This window comes from Notolabrus celidotus, chromosome 12 (genome assembly GCF_009762535.1).
Source record: "Notolabrus celidotus isolate fNotCel1 chromosome 12, fNotCel1.pri, whole genome shotgun sequence".
Lineage (NCBI taxonomy): Eukaryota > Metazoa > Chordata > Actinopteri > Labriformes > Labridae > Notolabrus > Notolabrus celidotus.
Window position 1 is genome coordinate 19,913,804 of NC_048283.1, and position 20,317 is coordinate 19,934,120.

The 20,317-nt window shown below is 41.1% G+C and overlaps 2 protein-coding genes across 6 annotated transcripts; both read right to left on the bottom strand.

Moving 5' to 3' along the window:
- Positions 1-875: 875 nt before the first annotated feature.
- Positions 876-12,600, bottom strand: si:ch211-261d7.6 (zinc finger protein 184). Of its 2 annotated transcripts, XM_034697947.1 has the most exons (3): positions 12,226-12,600; positions 8,044-9,588; positions 876-2,603 (listed from the first exon to the last, which is right to left on the bottom strand). In XM_034697947.1, exons 1-3 carry the CDS (start codon positions 12,347-12,349, stop codon positions 1,330-1,332), a joined length of 2,943 nt encoding a protein of 980 aa, XP_034553838.1. In that variant the 5' UTR covers positions 12,350-12,600; the 3' UTR covers positions 876-1,329. The 2 variants fall into 2 exon arrangements, with proteins under 2 accessions (XP_034553838.1, XP_034553837.1); XM_034697946.1 differs by lacking the exon at positions 876-2,603 and having other exon boundaries at positions 4,244-9,588.
- Positions 12,601-14,006: 1,406 nt separating this feature from the next.
- Positions 14,007-19,987, bottom strand: zgc:66448 (uncharacterized protein LOC327401 homolog). Of its 4 annotated transcripts, XM_034697465.1 has the most exons (4): positions 19,360-19,832; positions 18,064-19,094; positions 17,773-17,949; positions 14,007-15,765 (listed from the first exon to the last, which is right to left on the bottom strand). In XM_034697465.1, the coding sequence occupies exons 1-4, from the start codon at positions 19,754-19,756 to the stop codon at positions 15,487-15,489; spliced, it is 1,884 nt and encodes a 627-aa protein (XP_034553356.1). In that variant the 5' UTR covers positions 19,757-19,832; the 3' UTR covers positions 14,007-15,486. The 4 variants fall into 4 exon arrangements, with proteins under 4 accessions (XP_034553356.1, XP_034553354.1, XP_034553355.1 ...); XM_034697463.1 differs by having other exon boundaries at positions 14,007-17,949; positions 19,360-19,987; XM_034697464.1 differs by having other exon boundaries at positions 17,773-19,094.
- Positions 19,988-20,317: the final 330 nt, after the last annotated feature.

Genomic DNA, 20,317 nt, shown 5'->3' on the forward strand with positions numbered 1-20,317 from the left:
CTGCGGTAGCGTCTGCTTTTTTCTATGCAGTGATCTGCTGGGAGCAGGGAGGACAGACAGGGACAGGAAAAGACTAAACAGACTGGTCAGGAGGGCCAGTTCTGTCCTGGGCTGTCCTCTGGACTCCATAGAAGAGGTGGGTGAGAGGAGGATGTTTGCCAAGCTGACATCCATCATGGACAATCCCTCTCACCCCCTGCATGAGACTGTGGGGTCCCTGAGCAGCTCCTTCAGCAGCAGACTGAGACTCCCACCCTGCAGGACGGAGCGCTACCGCAGGTCCTTCATCCCATCTGCAATCAGACTGTTTAACACCAGCACTGCTGTGTCCCGTTAATCATCTGTTCTCATCTTTCATTCCACTACATGGAAGTTACTATGTGACTTGGCACATTCACAAATAACTACTGTATCCATCTGAATCGCACTGTTCTTCATACTGTGTATGTTTGTTTAAATAACCTGGTGCAATTTAATCCGTGCAATAACTTACCGTATCTATTTATCAGATAGAAGTGTACATAGTGTGTATACATCTGTAATAGTTGCCTTATTTTATTTTATTTTATTTTATTCTATTCTATTTTACCCTTGCCATTGCTATTATTATTGTTATTACATATTTTTTAACTATGTTAGTACATTGTTGTATTCCCCTGTCCCGTGTTGTTAGCTGCTGTAACAAAAGAATTTCCCCCAATGGGGGACCAATAAAGTATATCTTATCTTATCTTATCTTAAGCTCAAAAATATTTTAACTACTACTCTAATTTGCCTGCTAAACATCAGAGTACTCAGCAAACACTGTAATGAGTGAAAAACCCCAACAATTAATTATTTTTCCTGTGGACAGAAAGACAAACAGCACAAAAAAAGACTTTCAATTCATTTAATTAAGTTTCAGAAACAGATAGAGGTAAATATACTTCAGTTACATAATCAGCATATGACCATTTCCCCTCAGTTAAAAAATACAGACAGACAAAGCTAAGCATACTAATAATCAATGTTTGTCCTCAATGTGTGTTACAAGACAGAGGTTCAAAATTCTAAGCCCATGGACGCGGAATTGGCCTCAATGGTTAAGTTGCGCGCCCATGTAGCCGGTGGTCCCGGGTTTGAATCCAGTCTGCGGCTCCCTTCCCGCATGTCATTCCCCCACTCTCCCCTAGTTTCCTACATTATCCACTGTCTTCTCTCTCTATCAATAAAGGTGTAAAAGCCCCAAAAATATAACTTCAGAAAAAAAAAAAAGATTCTAAGCCCCCTACGCATGATACACCTAAACCACCTACCTAGCCCTGGACATCAGATTGGAAGCTTTCAGTCCTATAGATCATCATGTGGAATCGGCAGCTCCCCAGTAGCATGCTTTATGTAATGCATATGCAGTTCTGCAACTTCATCAAAGCCCATATCACAAACACAACACTCCCATTCACAATACTTGTGGTCTTCATACAGGATTCTTTCTTGTGTCTCTTTCTGGCCAACTTGCTCTTTTTTGCGTGGCTGAAAGGTTTCTGATCTCACTGCATCAAGGCCCAGTGCCTTTGAGATCTTGAAGTGATGCTCTGGCGCCCTACTTTTCATTCCGCCATAATGTACACTGTCCCCAAACTCAGCATCTTCACCAGTCTTTTTTTCGCCTCTTCTTTCCTCCATACATTCTCCCTTCCCTGGCAGCTCACTCATGTTTGTGTCCCTTTCCTCAGTGACTCTGGTGAAAGTCAGTCTCTGCTTTTTAATCTCTAGCTTCTTTGCAACAATGGCTTTCTTCAACCCCAGATGCATCCCACTGGATCCAGCATAAACTCTAGCATGTTTTTTCCGGTGTGTAATCAGATTCATAGGATGGGCATAGGCTTTCCCACAGACTGTGCACTGGAAAGGTTTGGCTCCAGTGTGGGTGTTGTGGTGATATGTAAGGTGTGAGCGCAGAATGAAGCTCTTGCTGCAAATACTGCAGGTATGTTTTCTCTGATTGTGTCTCAGCTGATGTTTCTTTAGTGACTGTTCATTGAAAAACCCTTTGGGACAACTCAGACACCAGAATGGTTTCTGCTTATGGAGCTCAATGTGATTCTTCCAAGAATGTTCATTGGTAAAGCTTTTGTTACACTGATCACATTTGAGAGATTTTAAGTTTACTGGTGCACGTGGCCTGTGAGTTCTCATGTGACAAAGTAACCGTGCTTTCCTTCCAAAGACCCTCCCACAGTCTGCACACCCATATTTAGACCCTCTATTGACGTAAATCATCTCAGGACTGTCATTTTTGTGCTGCTGCTGGTGTTTCAGGAATGAACTGAGGTACTTATAAACTTTACCACACACAATACAAGAACGTTTCTTTTTCTTTAAGCGCCTGTCCATTCTAACACCTTGTATTAACTCTGAGGGGTTTCTTGACACATTTTCATCATCACCTGTGTCGTTATCTATGTTTTCACCATCGTTCTCTCTCCTTAAGTCCAGTTGTGCTGCAGGATTCCTGTTTTCTCCCAACCAAGCCTCAGTATGCAGGCGCAGGTGAGTCTTGTAGATTCTCCAGTTTATGAACTTCAGTCCACACTGTGCACATGTAAAGCCTCGCGGTGTGTCTGCAGAAAAAAAACAAAAACAAATGTATACATATACATATATATAAATTACATGTTTAAATGTTGCCACTTCATTTGCTGTATTTTCATCATCATAAATAAATCAGTGAATTTGTTTTATCCAATGGGTCAGTGTGGTTACTTCTTAAGTTTAACTGCAGCATGTGTAATGTACAAGACTTTTGGCCTTTCTCTTTGTTCATACATTAGGTGAGGGGGCTGAAAGCAGGTCAAGGTCAAGTGCTAAGTCTTATTTAGCTGTGATCCTTTTAACTTGAAAAGTTTAGACTATAACCTTGGTTATCTTTGAGTAACAGTGAAGCTTCTATGGAGCCTTAACCTCTATTTATGGCAGTAGCACTGTTCAGTGTGTTGGACGTATTTGAAAGTAGTTTGCAAATTGTTAACTTCAGTGAAAATGTCAAAAAAGTCATCACAGATGACATTTTTTAAAGAATTAAATCAGGGAACAGACCACCTGCAAATGATTCATGATCAATAGATGAAATTTAAATCATTGTTTTAACATTTATTATCTTTTTTTATAAAAATTAAGTATGTATTTATCTATTTATTTCTTGTATTCACCTTATCTTGTTAATGCTCTCCTATTTTTAACTTTTCTTTCCACTCTTACTTATTTTATTAGTTTTACTGTGTTGATCTTCTTTTATTTTTAAGTATTTTATTTATAATCATGCTTTTTATAATTTTACCATTGTTGGTTGGTGGTGTGACTCTGGGTTTTTTTAAAGTAAGAAATGTGCCTTGGGTTAAAAAAAGGTTTAAAAACACTGCTTTAAGTGTTGGACATCATTTTTAAATGTACTGCAGCTTTGATCCTCATGTTACACGGCCTGGACTAATATGGGCTGAGATTTGTGCCACTAGAAACTGAAATTGAATAATAATATTGAATTTGAAAAGCATGATTTGAAATTTAAAGTAATGTTTTGAAACTGAATTAATTTGCTTTTTGAATTTAAAGCTGCTGTGAGGAACTTTTGGTTTGTATCGATTCTGGCGCCCCCTTGTGGACAACATGATACCTCTTATCTCTTATTCTGTACATGCAAAATTTGTATCATCAGACAATAACCTCATCCTGTTGTGTTTAACATACCAATGTATCACACGGTGTGATTATTTGCCATGAAAATAGACATAACGGGGTGTTTCTAAAGCGAGGTGTCAATCATCTGATCTGACACCTACCCCCTCAGAGCGGTGTCAGGCATTAAAAATGACAACAGAGAAGCTGTCAGTGTTGTTGTGCATGGTCTTGTTTACTTTTGAAGGTCATAAAGAGGCATCAGTATCAGTTTCAGTCTGTTTCTCAACCACTTAAAAACTCCTCATAGTGCCTTTAAGGAAAATAGAGTTGAATTTTCAAGTAGGATAAATACAATTTCAAAGCACATAAATTCAGTTTCAAAATATTACTTTCAATTTCAATTTCAAATCATGCTTTTCAAATTCAATATTATTATTAAAATTTCAGTTTCTAGTGGCACAAATCTCAGCCCCATAGACTAAGTAGAACATGAGGAAATATTTTTCCAATCAGAGAAAAGAAGGTAACCATTTGGAAACATGTGGATCAAATAAACTGAAATTGAATTAATCAAGCACCTCAGAACTTCAGGCAAAGAATTAATCTTTTTATTTGAACTTTCAGCAGAATTTCTTCTTTCTTTCAAATACAGCAAGTTCAACAAGTCATCTAAGTGCAGATCTGGTCATCTGAAGAAATTAAATATTAATATAATAAAGTTACATCTCTTCTACAACACAAATACCATTTCTCACTCTACAAGTTTAGATTAACAACTTCTCTACATGACAGTGTTACTTTAGTTTTTATCCTCTCACAACATCTAACAGAAAAGGAATGAACGGGAGCGTAAACAACAAATAATACTAATATGATGCAAACATCATACAACCACTTGATTATGAAATGTCTTCAGCTGGTACCCTGCTGTGGTGTTTAACATCAGCACATTTCTGTGATCAATCTACATAAATGGTACAGATCACTCACTTCGATGTCTGCTCTCTGAACGTGGCATAAACACCTTAATTCTGCAAAACCCCAATCTCTCAAAGATGATACCAGAAAAATGTAAACACAGTTTTTGTGCTGAATTCATTCCATAGCTTCATAAGCTTAGTAATACAAGTGACTCACTTTCATTGCTCTATGAAATAGGTAACATGCATAAATGTTTCTAGATCATGTTCTCATGTTTCGATACAAACTACCATACATCATCCAGTGATTGACAAGGTCCAAGAGATCTATTCAAATGTGAATCAAATGATGGCTAGAAAAGTCCATCCATGAGATCTATCATTTGTACAAAGATACTAATCCAGTGTAGAGGAAAGGCCAGGGTATGGAAATGTAACTCAAACAACTTAACAACAACTTTAACATTAAAACAAATCCTACGTATACAGTCAATAGAGAAAGCATGTTTATACCCAACCAACACGACAGTCTCACAAAGAATTTCTTGCTTCACACATTTGGGTAGTTTGGCAAACTCTGAATTAATAATAATAAACAAATCTACAATCTACAGTGTCTTGATCTCATCTCAGTCCTTTTCAGGTAGTTCAGCCTAAAACACTCCACGGGCATGTTCTGTATAGTGCTGGTGCAAATCAGTTTCTTGACTAAAAGTAGTTCCACATTCAAGGCAAGTAAGGCCAGTGGTTTCTCCTGATGTGACAGCAGCAGGGGCGTCATTCAGCTTTTTGTAATCACCGATACATTCCTGGTGATGATCGATCAGGTCCTGTATCTCGCTGAAGGTCCTGGGACAAATTGAGCAGTGATACGAGTCATTACAATGTTGAGTTTCATGTTTCTGTAACGCAGACGGTGAAAGAAAGGCTTTGCCACAATGTTGGCACTTGTGGCTGTTTTGTGACAGGCTGTCAGGTTTGATGGGAGAGGACTTCCCTTTGGTGCTAGCAGAGGCCATGATGAGTTTAAGAGGCTTTGAGGTCAAAGCGGCACTGAGCCTGTACCGGACCTCGTTTGGGAGTCGACAGCGGACTTCATCGTGCCAGGCGAGGTGTTGCTGCAGCTGACTCTCAGTCCAAAAGCCTTGACAACAAAGGGCGCAACAATAAGGCCGGCTCTTTGCTTTGGTCTTATGGCTGCCCAGTTGTTCCTCTGTCTGGAAAGCTTTCCCACACTTGTCACACTTGAAGAGGCATTTGACTGTGTGCTCAGACAAGCGGGCACCAGGTGGGGAAATCTCTGCCGTGGTTTCAGGAGTAAGGATCTCCTGTTTGGACCCATGCTTTACCTCCAGGCCCTCTTTCGTATGGTCAAAGATGGCACCTCCTGCAGAGCTACTCTGCTTCACACTGTTAAGGCATGAGCTCAACTTCACGGGCGAGGGGTCTATTTTGATTTTCTTCTCTCTACCAACAGGGATATCTTTCACTATAGCATTTTCTACAACTGAAGAATCATCAGTGCTGACTTCACTACTTGAAGCTAGGGGATTCTTTATGCTCAAGATCAGATTACTTTTGCTTTTAGTGCCCCTCGAGTGAACCTGCCATCTGTGGGCACGCAGTCCTCTTGCTTTAGCAAATGCCAGAGAGCAGAGGGGACACTGGTGAACTTTGTGCTTCACATTTGAAGACACAGACTCACACTTGTGAACAGTCGTATCCACATGTTCTTGGACTTCCTCAACCAAGCCGTGGTGGTGTCCTTGAAGATGTGCGGCTTTCAAAGTTTGACTGTGCTCATTTTCACAGTGAGCAGCTAGCAGTGAATGCTGCACAAATGTTTTTTTACATTCTGGACATGAAAACTCAGGTTTTTCCTGCATGACGCTGCTCCTTGTGATCTTGTCTGAATCCGGCTCTTGCTCAGGCTTGGTCTGACACAGAGGATTAAACATCTGGTGGCGCTGGAGAACACAATGATTGAAAAACTGTTTGCCACATTTGTCACAATGAAAGGGTCCGACGTCTGTCTTGTTGCTAAGAGATTTCAAATCATCATCTTTTGGCAAGGACCGCGACAGTTTCTTTTCTTTGTGCCATCGTCTGTGGGAGCCGAGCGCTGAGTTTGACATGAATCTCCTTCCACATTCGGAGCAGTGAAATAGACCTTTAGTCGAGTCTTCCTGTTTAGATTTCTTAAGCATCACGGACATGGACAATCTTGATTTAACTACAGGTTTGTAACTCTCTACATGAATCCTTTTGTGGAAATTTAAAGCTCCAATCACTGAAAAGCTTCTGTCGCACTTTTTGCATTTGTATTTTAAATTGTTCGTGCCAAAACCCGTTTCATTTCCCGCCGTTTGCTCCTCACCGTCCACTTCCTGCTTAACTTTTGTAACTGTTATTTGCTTGGAGGTTTCCGGTGTGCTCGCCTCCATACTACTCTTGGGCCATTTAGTAGCATCATTTTCTGAGGGGTCTGCTGTACAATTAAAAGCTTGACTTTCTCTTTTGATGCAAAGTTTTTGATGAGCCCTCAAAGAGGCCTTGTTATTGAAATGTGCGAGACATGTTGCACACTGGAGATCCTCCAGAGTCACAGAGGATTTGGGTGACGATGGCGAGTGGCCGGTCTCGTACCCGTGGCTTTTCATGTGAAATTGAAGCGCTTTGGCCCGTGAAAACAGCTTCCCGCAGTCAGGACAGCTGTATGTGTTCTTTTTTAACTGATCGACCTGATGTTGGAAAGACTTGATAGGAGGTGGGAGTAACTGGTCACTATGCACTACCTGATGTCTGAGGAGGCTGGAAAAAAGACGGAATGACCTGTTGCAGAGCTCGCATTTATGATTTCCATTTTCATGTTTTCGCATGTGTAACGCCATAATGCCCTTGTGGCGGAACTTTCTACCGCATACCGGACACGCAACTTTAACACTGGAGCGTGAGTGTCCATTAACCATGTGCAAAGAATCTATATCACCTTTCCTGAGCCTCAAATCTACACACTGAGTTTGATTTTGCTTGTGATGGGAGTAAGCTCCCAGGGACCAAAAACCCTTCCCGCATTGTTCACAATGATAAAGCTTTGGGCCTAGCAGGGTTTTCTTTGGATTGTACGCTTTTTGAGTGTCAGAAGAATTGTCTTTCTTTTGTGAAGAGCAGTTTTTCATATGATTAAACAAGCTAGCAGCATAGGAATAAGACATCATGCAGTCAGGGCATTGGAATTGTTTTCTTTTAGGATGATGCAACTGGTGTGAGACTAAAGCAGACAATCTGGAGAAGCATTTACCACACTCATTGCAAGTCAAATTTTTCTTTTCTGATCCCTCTGTTGGATACATTACATCATTGTTTGTGTTTTGATTTGTGTGGTGTTGTATGTGACTGCGGTGTGATACAAAGCTACTGGCCTCATGGCCACATGTGTCGAATGTGTGAGCTGCCTCTGACTGACCTTGAGTCTGGTGTTTCCTCTTACGAATGCCATGCCACATTCTGTGAACGCGCAGTGATGAAGCACTAGTAAACCAACGGTAACAATCTGGGCAATCAAATCTTTCCCCTGTCGAGTTACCCTCGGGCTCCCTCTCTATCGGAGCACACTGCACGTCAGCTGGCTCAAAGTCAATTTGTACGATTTTCAAATCCAGTTCTGGTTTTGAAAACGTTCTGCTGGCAAAAGGTCCAGTGTCACCGTCATCTCGTTGTTCCTGATCTGATTCACACAGCAGCTCTAGATCAGGATTCAGGTCTTGGACGGACTCCTCCTCCTCCTCCTCCCCCTCAGATTCACTTGCACTTATCACCTGTACATTGAAGTCCCCAGGTCCATAACACTCAACGTCCTCATCAGTTTCATCTACATTTACTTCGTTTTCAGAAGCACTGGTAAAAAGCACATCCTCTGGTTTCATTTCTTCCTGCTCTGTGTCCTTTCTTTCACTTTCCAGAGTGTTCTGTTCGGGATGCAGGGGGGTCTGCCCGATCTCTGTTTCTCTGAAATTATCCGTGTGAAGGAGCTGATGGGAGTGAAGTGCTGATTCCCTGGAAAACTTAAGCCCGCAGTCTTTACATTCAAACGCTTTCTTCTGTAGCTGACACACTTGGTGAAGGAAGGACTTAGCTGGGGTCTCATCACTGTGCACTGTACGCTGATGCCTGTAGTAGAAGCTGAGAGTCACAAATGCTTTTCCACATAATTCACATGGGAACTTTTTTGAAGGATCACTTGAGAAATTGGAATGCCATCGCTGATGGTTGAAGAGAGCTATATGGCTACTAAAAGTCTTATTACACTCAGTGCATTGAAATTCACTGCCGGCTTTCTTTGGTTTGTCTATCATGTCCTCTGGAGAGCACTGACTGTTGCGGCTGAATCTTTGATGCGTTTTAAGGCGCATCAGAGCAGTAAACGCTTTACCACATGAACACTTATATTTTTTCTCAGGAGTGTTGTCTGTCTGTTTTGGAGAAGGCTTGGCTTCAACTGTTGACTCCTCAGTGTGGACTGCATCGCCTGAACTCTTGTTTCGTGCCTTCACTAACTTTTCCTCATGACAGCGCCGGTGTGCATCAAGAGCTGAGGCTCGAGAATAACTCCGGCCACAAGACTCACACTGAAATGACTTCTTTTTCAAATGTTCAAGGTCATGAAAAACTGATTTGGAGGCTTGTCTGTGTGAACGCTGATGGTTGAGAAAGTGTCCGAATACTTCATAACATTTTCCACAGTCAGGACATTCATAGGTGTGTTGACTTGTTCCAGGATTTTGTTGAACATCAGGCTGTTTCTGGGAGGCTTCACCATGTGTCTTTTCCATGTGTGAGTGGAACTCACTTGGTCCAACAAATGATAGAGAACAAAGAGTACAGAAATGTTTTTCTGTGTCCTTTTCTGCACCATCATTTTTTTTGTCTGAATGCTGATGACAATGCTCCGTGTAGGCTGCCTCCTCGCTGAAGGTCTCCCCACAGTCCTGACAGCAGAAAACCCCGACCCCTAAAGACAAAGAGGGGACAAAAGGGTTTAAAGCCACTCCTAGTTCCAGACATTTGAAAAAAGGAAAATACATCAATTACAAAAACACGGGACCAATTTAAGTCTTTATTATCAAAACTGATTAGAAGCTTTCCAACATATTACAGAAGGGCTCAAATGTATGATACATACACTTAATGACCTTTGTGAAATCATTCAGTAATTTGGTAGGATGGCCGCAGAACATGATGTATTTTTTAGTTAAGTGGAAGTTACAAAACACCAAAGTTGCAATAGAGTGTTGTGGAATAAAACAGTGATTTTCTTCTCTGATAACTAAAGCTTGCTTTGTCCAATCAAATGACAGAGCTCAGATTTAGCCTGACTTCAGAAAATGTAATATTAGTCTAAAAATTAGAAACTTGTTAGAATAAGAAAACAGATTATTTTATCAAAATTGGCTGAAGTTAAACTCTTGAGTGCTTCCAAAAGGTGGGACTAATTTGGTCGAAACATTAACATACTTTATAATTCCATTGCTAAGTTTACAGATATTGAGAATGAGTGCAACTTTTGCAAAAACGATACAGAAACTATTTCTCACCTTTTTTTTTTAATGTGAACTATCCAATAGATTCTGGAAGGACATTGAATCTCATTTTTTTAGCTGCCAATAATGTTTATTCTCTAATACTCAAAGAGGTTGTTTGTTACTATGATAACAAGGAAAATATTGCTCTTGAATATATCATAAACTTCAATATACTATATGCTAAGTTTTTCATTCACAAACAGAAATTCGCAGTCACTTCCAAAGTTTTTAATTTTCCCTCTAGAATTCAAGTCCCTTATTAAATCATTTCTTTTAGTCAAAGACAAAAAATGCATCAAATTCATGAACTATTCTAACACATTTTTTCCCTGAGACTCCTAGGTAAACAATTATTTACATATTCTGTATACGGTTTAGTTTAGTTTTTGATTTGTTATGAGTGTATTTACTTTACATATAATGTATTGTTGTCCTGTCTTCTGTATGTATGATATGGTCATATTATGAATCTGTCTTCACTTGATTTATATTTGTTACTGTCTTCTACTACCTGTAAATGAACACCATTACTCTTGAATATAAATTTTTTTTTTTTAAAAAGGAAGGCTGAACCTGAAGTATGTAACAGAGAAAGAGAGAGAGAGAAAAAGACATTGATGCCACTTCAAGTGGCATAGACAGTAATGTGTGTTGCCCACAAAATTAGGTGCACAATATTTTTAGAGAAAAATACGGAGGACGGTTAGGGCCACCAGAGAAATAAAAAAATGAAGGTCAAAAGGTCAGAATTCTGAGATTAAGGTCCGAATTGTGAGAAAAAAGTCTGAATTCTAAGATTAAAGTCTGAATTTTGAGATTAAAGTCCAAATTGGGAGGAAAAAGTCTGAATTTTGAGATTAAAGTCCAAATTGTGAGAAAAAAAGTCTGAATTCTAAGATTAAAGTCTGAATTTTGAGATTAAAGTCCAAATTGGGAGGAAAAAGTCTGAATTTTGAGATTAAAGTCCAAATTGTGAGAAAAAAAGTCTGAATTCTAAGATTAAAGTCTGAATTTTGAGATTAAAGTCCAAATTGGGAGGAAAAAGTCTGAATTTTGAGATTAAAGTCCAAATTGTGAGAAAAAAGTCTGAATTCTAAGATTAAAGTCTGAATTTTGAGATTAAAGTCCAAATTGGGAGGAAAAAGTCTGAATTTTGAGATTAAAGTCCAAATTGGGAGGAAAAAGTCTGAATTTTGAGATTAAAGTCAGAATTGTGAGAAAAAAAATTCCAAATTCTGAGATTAAAGTCAGAATTGTGAGATTAAAGTCAGGATTCTGAGATTAAAGTCAGGTTCCTGAGATTAAAGTCAGACTTGTGTAAAAAAAATCCAAATTGTGAGATTAAAGTCAGAATTGTAAGGAAAAAGGTCAGAATTCTGAGATTAAAATCGGGAATCTGACTTCAAAGGGTAACTAAACCCCCGAGTTTTAAGGAATTACATCTACCCAAGAATTTTAAAAAATGCCATTGGAACGTCAATACATAAATTTGGTCGGGGCTGGAGTTTGTTGAATGTGGTGAGGTAGGTTATATAGGGTACGATGACAGACGCAAGTACCAAATATGTCACCGTGAACTCAGCCAGCCACTAGAAAAACTCCATTGCAGTAGTCAGGTTTCGACCTGCAGATGGCAGTCTCTACACACATTTTCAACACAATTTGAGTAATTCTAATACTTAATGCTCAACTACTGGGATCAAGACCCACATTGATTAACAGCACTACTAAATCCCTATATAAGTATGTTCTCAGCAAAAAAAAGAAGAAGAGGTTTTGGGTTTAGTTACACTTTAATCTCAGAATTTATTCTCATAATAATAATAATAATAGAAAATGTTGACCTTAATTTTTATTTTTTTCCAGTGACCCTAATCCTCTACTGTAGAAAGATAAGTTGAATTAGTATTGATTTCGTTGCATCTTTAGCTTCAGCTAGCAGTCATTTTTACAGACATGACTCTTGTATCCGTACTGACATCGGAATAGGAGGTTGCTACGTCTGAATATTTTGATGGTGTGATTGAAGCTCTGTTTAGGTCTCATAAAGGCTGCTAAATACGTACTTTCACTGTTGCTCTCAGCCGCTGGACACTTGCTGTCTCCAGATGCTGGGTCTCCGTTGGGGGGTCTCATTTCAGCTCCGTCCTCTCTGACCGCAGCAGCAGCAGCTCCGACAGCTTCGTCCATCTTGGCTCTGTTTTGGATAGCTAGCCTGCTCTAGCTAATGCTCATTAGCTTCACGGCACCACCGTTTTTTAATTTAATTTTGGTGTACCACCGTCACTTACAACAAAACGGGACAAAATACAAAGTTAGCATGCCAATCGGGTTCATTACAACAGCACGCTGAGTAATATATTCAGAGATACGAAGAGGGACTATCAGCTCCCTCGCGCAGACACATCAGGCAGTGGATCGGCCACCGGAAGTTCTTCTTCTTCGTCGGTTTTCTCCTTCAAGAGTTTTGCATTGAATCCAAAAATTAAAATGTAGAAGTATGAGTATAACTGTTTTTATTTTTGAGTCAGACCATAATTAAACAGAATGTACTGCATCGAAAATTATCTTTCCAGATTTAACGTTACTCCAGTCGTTTTCAGGTTGGATACTTTGATTATAGGTCTTTAATAACTCCAGACAGGCCACACCCACACTACTATCATTTTATTTACAGTCTATGATCATTAGCCACATAAAGCCCAAGTTGATCTGAAGTAGGCCGGACCAGTAAAATCATAATAACCTATGAATGACAACAACTCTTAATTTTCCCTTTGTTTTGGTGCAAAAAAGTACATTCTGAAAATGTTCACATTTAATGGACTATCTTTCTACAAAAACATCTGTTGTATTTTTTGCCATGATGAGTCTCATACTGAGCCAAATATTTTACTCTTTAAGCCCTGAAACCTCTTGCGAATACACCAAGCATACAGGTTACCCATTCACCAGACAGAGTGTAATGTTTACTGCAAAAGAACAGATCAATTATAATATGAATGAAGAAGGTCGAGTTGATTATTTTGGACCCCTCAGCTCCAGCATGAACAGTTTGCTTGCTGGACAGTGTTGTATTCAGGGGTGTAGTGCTGGTGTTAGTAGTTAGTGGATCATCTTATAGTGCTCTAACAAGTCTTTATGAATCTCAAATGGATTATGTAAACTGCAAGTCATCTATTTTCTCACTAGTGCTCCGTCAGCACTATGATTTATTCACACCCCCAGAGGATCAATTTGAAATTGTAGTTACTTTTATTGAAAAATTGCAGTTAATGTCTTCTCTGTAATTCTTTTCTCTTTGCAGTCGTTGCGCAGGCCGGAATGAAACCTCTGGCGGGCTGGTTTTGGCCCGAGGGCCGCATGTTTGACACCCCTGAATTAGACAGTAGTTGTTGACACACTGAGTTCTCATGGACACAAAATATAGGGAGGACACACGGAATGTGATTTTACTGCCAGACAGTGGACCAATTAGTTACAAGACCGAAATAACATGCTACAATGTTTTCTTTTTATTTATTACAGGCTTTTAGGTTATGTACTGATCAATTTATAAGGTCTAGTTTGTTCATTCTTCATGTTTTTAACATGGTTGAATGGCAAAGTAAACCTTGGAATACAGGTTTGGACATTCAGTATTTAATTACAAATAATATTGTAACGTCATCAACAAGTGTAAGGTGTTTGAAAACATTATGCTCACCTCCGGGCAGGATCTCAGTGAAAATTAAAATTTAGTGATCCTAATTTGCTTTAATACGTTTTGCAGTTAATCTTTTAATATCCTTTAACAATATTAAAACCTTTGAATTATGTTTCATAACAAGTAGAACACAACACAAAATCATAATCAAAGGCAAGTTTTATTTAATCCGATACGTAGACATCATGAGAAATTTCTATTTCTTTCCATGCTTTAACAGTGGATAGAGGTAGAAGGGCACATGTTTATGAAGACGCTGAAGGTCAAGACACACAGGGACAATTCTTAATACAAATGACCATGTGTTTATTTTACAGTAGTAATGAAGTTTATCAGTCAGTTTTTTGGGCCACCATAGCTACTCAAATGCCCATTATTGTAAGAGGAAACAGGATTGTGTACTCAGCTAAATCTAATGTTATGGAATGAAGTCATTTAGTATTCACAAATAAACACAATGAATTGTACTCAAAAGTGGACCTAATTTTATAATCATAGATACTCCCCAATCCGAAATACGCACTTAGTTAAGAGATGCACAATGAATGTAACTCATCGTTTTACAGTAGGTGCCAAGTAGTGTTGCCAAGAATGACTTCAAAATAGAATTATCAAGTATACAAGCCATGACACATCTTCAGAAAATAGACAGATCAGAGCAAGACATCTATTTTATATTACCAGTTTTATGTTTGTCTTGCCATTGCTAAAATATTAATGACAAAACATGACATAATGAAAGTAATCTATTTCAAAATGTCTTTTTATTTAATAACAGTGTCTTGAATAATTATGTTAAGAAGCTACTTACTCCCTTTTGATTGTAATCTCAACAGTTACATTTGGAGAAAACTTACTTATTAATGGTGTAAACTTCTCATTTGTTTACAGATATTTATGCTCTTAGCAAATTTGTTATGATGCGAACTTATCTTAAAATATATTTGGACATTGGCCCCTTTGAATACAAGTGCTTGTTGTACTGTAAGCAGTCCACTTTTCATTGTATGTTTTGACACATGTAATCAATGAGCCCAACAACCCTCCCCCTCCCCTCATCAAAAGCAAAAACCAACAATTCTTTTCAGGATGTTGGAAATAGTTTGTGTTTCGGGAGTGAGGTCTGATTGTTGAGTCTACTTGAAGCACAAACTAGGTCTAGAATACAAAGACAGCAGACATGCAGACTGTACTCATAAAAGGCACACAGTATACTGTACATAAAGGAACACAGTTCAAATAGTTCAGGACATATGAACAGAGCTATAAAAGTACTAATTTACTCTAAATCTAAACGCTGTTGGCAATAAAATGAAATGCAAACAGTAGAACCCCTCAATCTGCCCCCTTCAGAAGTTATTTAAACCAGGAAAGCATTTAGATAGCATGAATGCATTTTAAAAGATAGTTAAAGGAAATTAATGGCACACATATACACCCTAAAATGGGCAGTGTGCAGAATAAATCAAGTTCCACTTTATCTTTTTGTTTTTAATGCCCATCCTCTCAACCGGCTAAACCGCACAACTTAGGGTTAAATAAACAAGGTTCTACTGGAAAAAAATATACATGTGAAAATGAAACAAAAAACAGACTATGTTCTGTTTCTAGTGTACAAATGTCAAATCTCTCCTTGTGCATGTTGTAAGTAATGCATTTGTAGATCCAATTCTCGTGGAAGAGAGCACCCGCATATCATGCACTGGAGGAGCCGTTCTGGAGCAAAAGGCAGGCGGGGTCCAAGTTTGTGAGGTTCTGTCCGAGGGGCAAGCTGAGGTAGGGACAGGGTCTGTGCCAAGTGTGGCCTCTCACTCATGACTGCCTGTGGTGTGAAAAAAATATTTGGGTGTGGCGGTCTTGGAAGTGCACCAACTGCGACAGAGTGAAGAGGGTGAGGGCCCTGCAAAGCAAGAGGAGGGATGGGAGCAAGGGGAGGTGAAAAAAAGGGAGAAGGCTGATTTATGATTATTTGAGTTCCTGTAACCATCGGCTGTTGCTGCAGCTCCTGCCCATTCCCAGGTTTGAGTTGCCCAGTGCCCAGAAGTGTTTGAGCACCCACAGCATTACTTTGGAAGCCCCATATTGGTGTTCCCAACCCCTGGCCAAACCGATGAGGCTCGTATTGAATGGAGATAGGAACTTTTTGTGACGTTTGACTCTGTATATTGGCCCAGCCAGACGCCACCTGTTTTTGCTGAAGCTGAAACTCTTGAGTATTTACTAATTTCTCAGAGTTCAAAGTCTTTGGAATACCTGGTGGTGTTTGTATATCCCACAAGGTGCTACCCACCCCATGAGAAACAGGAGTGGAAATTGGCATAGCACTGCTTTGGTCTATTTGAGCTGACGTGGATGTTCCCACTAAGCCTGGAACCCACTGGTTTTGTAGGTCACAGCCGTTCCACGGCTTCTCTGGCTGGCTAAGAGTTGATGGTATAACTTGAGGATCACTTAGGTCCCACACCCTACTGTCCTCTTTTTTTGAAGGTGTGGACGGCTCCTTTTGCATTGACACCAGGGCACCTGGCCATCTTGGCAGTTGAAGCTCTTGACCAAGCTTTTTTGGAGAACTCTGTGAATTAGCCTGTAGGGCAGGTCTGATGCTCCACAAAGCTGCACCGTCTATGTAGGACGGAATAGAAAAATCATGCAAAGAGCTTGTGGAAGCTAGCATTGTGGATGTGGTTGGGCTACTCCAAATAAGAGGCTTGGGCTGCCTGTGCTCCATCTCGCTCACTGCTGACGGGCTGGATTTTTGTGGCACAGCTGCCAGGAAGGAGCTGATGACAGAAGCAGGACTCTCTTTCATGTGTGATGACTCTGAGCTCTGAACAGATGTGGAGCCTGACTGTGTTAACAAAGGGCTATCTGCCCAGCCCGGACTCCTCTGATGGTGCTGCTGTAGTCCTGACTGTGATGGGTTTTCAAACTGGTTCTGCTGTAGAGCTGCATGTTGCTGCTGTGATGATGGGGCAGGCATTACTTCTCCACCGTCTACCTTCCACTGCACTGGTTGAGGGTGAAGGTCAGGTAACCACGGCTCCTTTTGCTTTCTGCTTTGTAAATCCATGCGGGATGAGACCATGGAAGACTGTGTCTGGACTGCCCTTCTATGCAACTCAGCATCTCTCAATGCAGAAATTGAATATGGAGACGGCTGAGCACTAAGCATACCTGAACCACCTAATTGTCGAGACCAGCCCCATGGTCTCCCTCCTCTCCTCCCCCTGCCTCTTATTTTAGTAACCAGGGGGAAAGAATTATACTGGCTAAAATTCTGGCGCTTGCGAGCGTGAATCTTTTGGTGAACAAGCAGGCTGCTAAACCAGGAAAAGGATTTGTTACACTCATTGCAGTGATGCGGTCTCTCCCCTGTGTGTGTGTTCATGTGATCACGCAGCAGATAGGCTAATCCAAAGCTCTTGTCACACTGGTCACACTTGTGAGGTTTGTCACCATTGTGTGATAACATATGCTGCTGCAGTTGGGACTCATCGCTGTAGCCTTTGCGGCAGTTTGTGCAGCGAAACGGTTTTTCCTGATGCAGCTTCTGGTGTGTTTTCATGTTCTGCATAAAGGCAAAATCCTTCCCACAGTCGGGACATTTGTATGGCTTCTTGCCTGTGTGGATGATGAGATGCTGCTGTAAGTAGCTACTGAATCTAAAGCCTTTTCCACACACTTTGCACTGGTAAGGCTTGTCCTTGGAATGTATGCGCATATGCAGCTCTAGCACCGAGCGATGACGGAAAGTTTTTGCACACTCAGAACATTTGTAAGACTTCAGACCTTCACCTCTCCATTTGCCCTGCACACTACTAGTACTACTGCTTATAGGGATAAATAGTTTTTTAGGTGGGGACGGTACCTCTTCAACATAATGTGCTACAGGCTTGTGAAAACTCACCAGATGTACATTTAAAGCGGATTCATCACGAAAAACACCTGGGCAGTGGGGACAGGCGAGTCCTTTATCCCAGACTTTGTTAACCTCAGTTGGGGGTCTGGGTGTCCGATCCAGCTTCTCATACTCAGCCTCATGAACTAGCATGTGGGCTCTCAGGTTAGCTGGCGCCAAGTATGTCTGGGGACAAAGAGGGCAATTAAATGAGCGTTTTGGTTCTTCAATCTGGTGTGTGTTCTCTTTTCCCAGCCCACTAAATGCTTCCTGCGAGGACACAGGAGCCTGCTTGCTCACCTGCTCACTGGGACAGTTGTTTTCCAGCCGTCTATGCTGGCGGCAGTGTGCCTTCATGTTCTGGGCAAAGGCAAATGTTTTGCCACATTCAGGGCAGCGGAAGGGTTTCTGGCCTGTGTGCAGATACTGATGCTGATGGAGGAGGCTGCTGTACTTGAAGGTCTTACCGCAGATGTTGCACAGGTGAGAGCGTGTGTTGTCTGTGTGCTTGCGCCGGTGGTCTTCCATGACGGAGTAGTGTTTGAAGACCATGCCGCACTCAGGGCATTCATAGGGTTTTAGGGCGGTGTGACATCGCTGGTGGAAGCGCAGGGCCGTGGCATTTGGAAAAGTTTGACTGCACTCTTGGCATGTAAAGTTGCTCTCCTGGGAGTGGGTCATCATGTGCTTAGTGACAGAAACCTTAAACTGGAACTCTTGGCGGCACAGGGGGCAGTGGTAAGGCTTTTCTACAGCATTGACGCAGTTGTGGTCTCTCAGCTTTCCCACTGTAGAGAAGATCCTCTCACATTCTGCACACTCAAAGCTACCCGCCTCCATCGTCTGCACCTCCTTCTTTGGAACAAGAAGTTGCTCCTCCTTCTCCTTGTGTTCATTCCTGTGTTTAATGAGGCTGCTGCGGTGCTGAAAAGTAAGGCCGCACTCTTTACAGGTAAGGGGCGTGAGCTCATCCTCGTGTGCATGAAAGTGGCGGTGAAGGTTGAACGTCTCGCGCCGGGTGAACCTCTTCCCGCACTCCTTACACACCAAACGGCACTTTTTTGGCTTAACTATTATGTCAGCTCCCTTCTCCCCCTTCTTTTTTCCCTCCTCCTCCTCATCCTCAGCAGCAGCAGCAGCAGCGTCCTCTATCCCATCAACTTGTCCGACCGGCCCCTCGGTCTCTGGTTGCATCTTTGTGTGCTTTGCATCAGAATGTGAGTTCGCCTCCTCCTCCTCATCGTGTGTCTCCTCTGCATCATCTGTAGCTTCATCATCAACATGTGTGTCCTGCTGTACCTCTTCAGCACTCTCAGTTACATTACTCAGGTCTGGGGAAGAAAAGCACATCACAGATTTGAACAGTCAACAACTGGCTTACCTGGAATATGTGCACACCTATCAGAGCTATCTATCCAAAACTGAGATCACAAACTACAGTGCATGATGCTTGCTTTATTTTCTTAAGGAAATGTGTGTTAGCTGAGTTTGCACGGTGTCATATATGTATATATATCAATATGAAGAGGTAGCTCGGCTCAGGTTAGCCTGCAGGCTAAAGCTAACTATAAAAAAACATTAACAATGTTAGCATACCACACATATCATTTTCCTGCTTCTGTTTCAGCGCCTCTTCGTTGTTGTCCTCGGTTTCTGACCAGTCGAAATCCCTGTGGTCGCTGCCTGGAGCCTCGGTGTGTTTCTCCCCCGTCGTCGGTGGTTTTGTCGGTGAATTGCATGTCGTTTGGTCGGCTCCAGCAGCACCGGACTCGACACTAACCTCGGAATGGCTGGCAGTGCAGCCGCCGTCGTTCCCAGGACTGGTCCTCTGCACTTCGTCGGTGCTCTCTGTGGTTTTATTAACACATATTCCATCTTTCTGATTTAACCTGCACACCAACTCTTCCGCCTCGGTTTTCTTCCCACATGTTACCTCCTCCTCCGCAGGGGATTCGAGCCGTTTAGGAGACTCCGACGGGTCTACAGCGGCCATGTTTCCCCCATGCACCCCCTTGTCCACAAGAACACACAAGTATCATGCTAGCAAGCGTGGACAAGGAATGGGATTTCCGACCGAGGTTTTCAAAATAAAGCTCGTGTTGCTTTCAGTCAGCTGTGGTTCATTATGTCAGGAGATGTAATTAAATTGAAGAAACCGTCTCCCACTACCGCTGTGATATTGTTGTTGTACACACCAAGCACGCTTTTCACAACTTCAGCAAGTCAACATAAACTTTTCAGCATAACAATTAAAGCTGCTGTTGGTAGGAATGGTGTAAAAGACTTTGCCCTACAGATTTTTATTATCATACTGTTGTTTCTAAAATACTTAATTTTCTACACAAACAATGTACAGTTGTGCTCATACGTTTACACACCATGGCAGAATTTATGGTTTCTGTTGTCATTATGATATTAAAAGTACGGAAGAGGATTAGGGCCACTGAAAAAAAAAAATTAAGGTCAAAACATTTTTTTTTTATTATTCTCAGAAAAAGTCAGAATTCTGAGATTAAAGTCAGAAATCTGAGAAAAAACTCAGAATTCTGACTTT

Coding starts and splice junctions, on each gene's coding strand:
- si:ch211-261d7.6 (XM_034697946.1), bottom strand. CDS start 12,349: ATGGACGAAGCTGTCGGAGCTGCTGCTGCTGCGGTCAGAGAGGACGGA. Junction 9,589..12,225: donor GGCTGAGAGCAACAGTGAAA/GTACGTATTTAG, acceptor CTTTGTCTTTAG/GGGTCGGGGTTTTCTGCTGT.
- zgc:66448 (XM_034697462.1), bottom strand. CDS start 19,756: ATGGCCGCTGTAGACCCGTCGGAGTCTCCTAAACGGCTCGAATCCCCT. Junction 19,095..19,359: donor GCAGGAAAATGATATGTGTG/GTATGCTAACAT, acceptor TTTCTTCCCCAG/ACCTGAGTAATGTAACTGAG.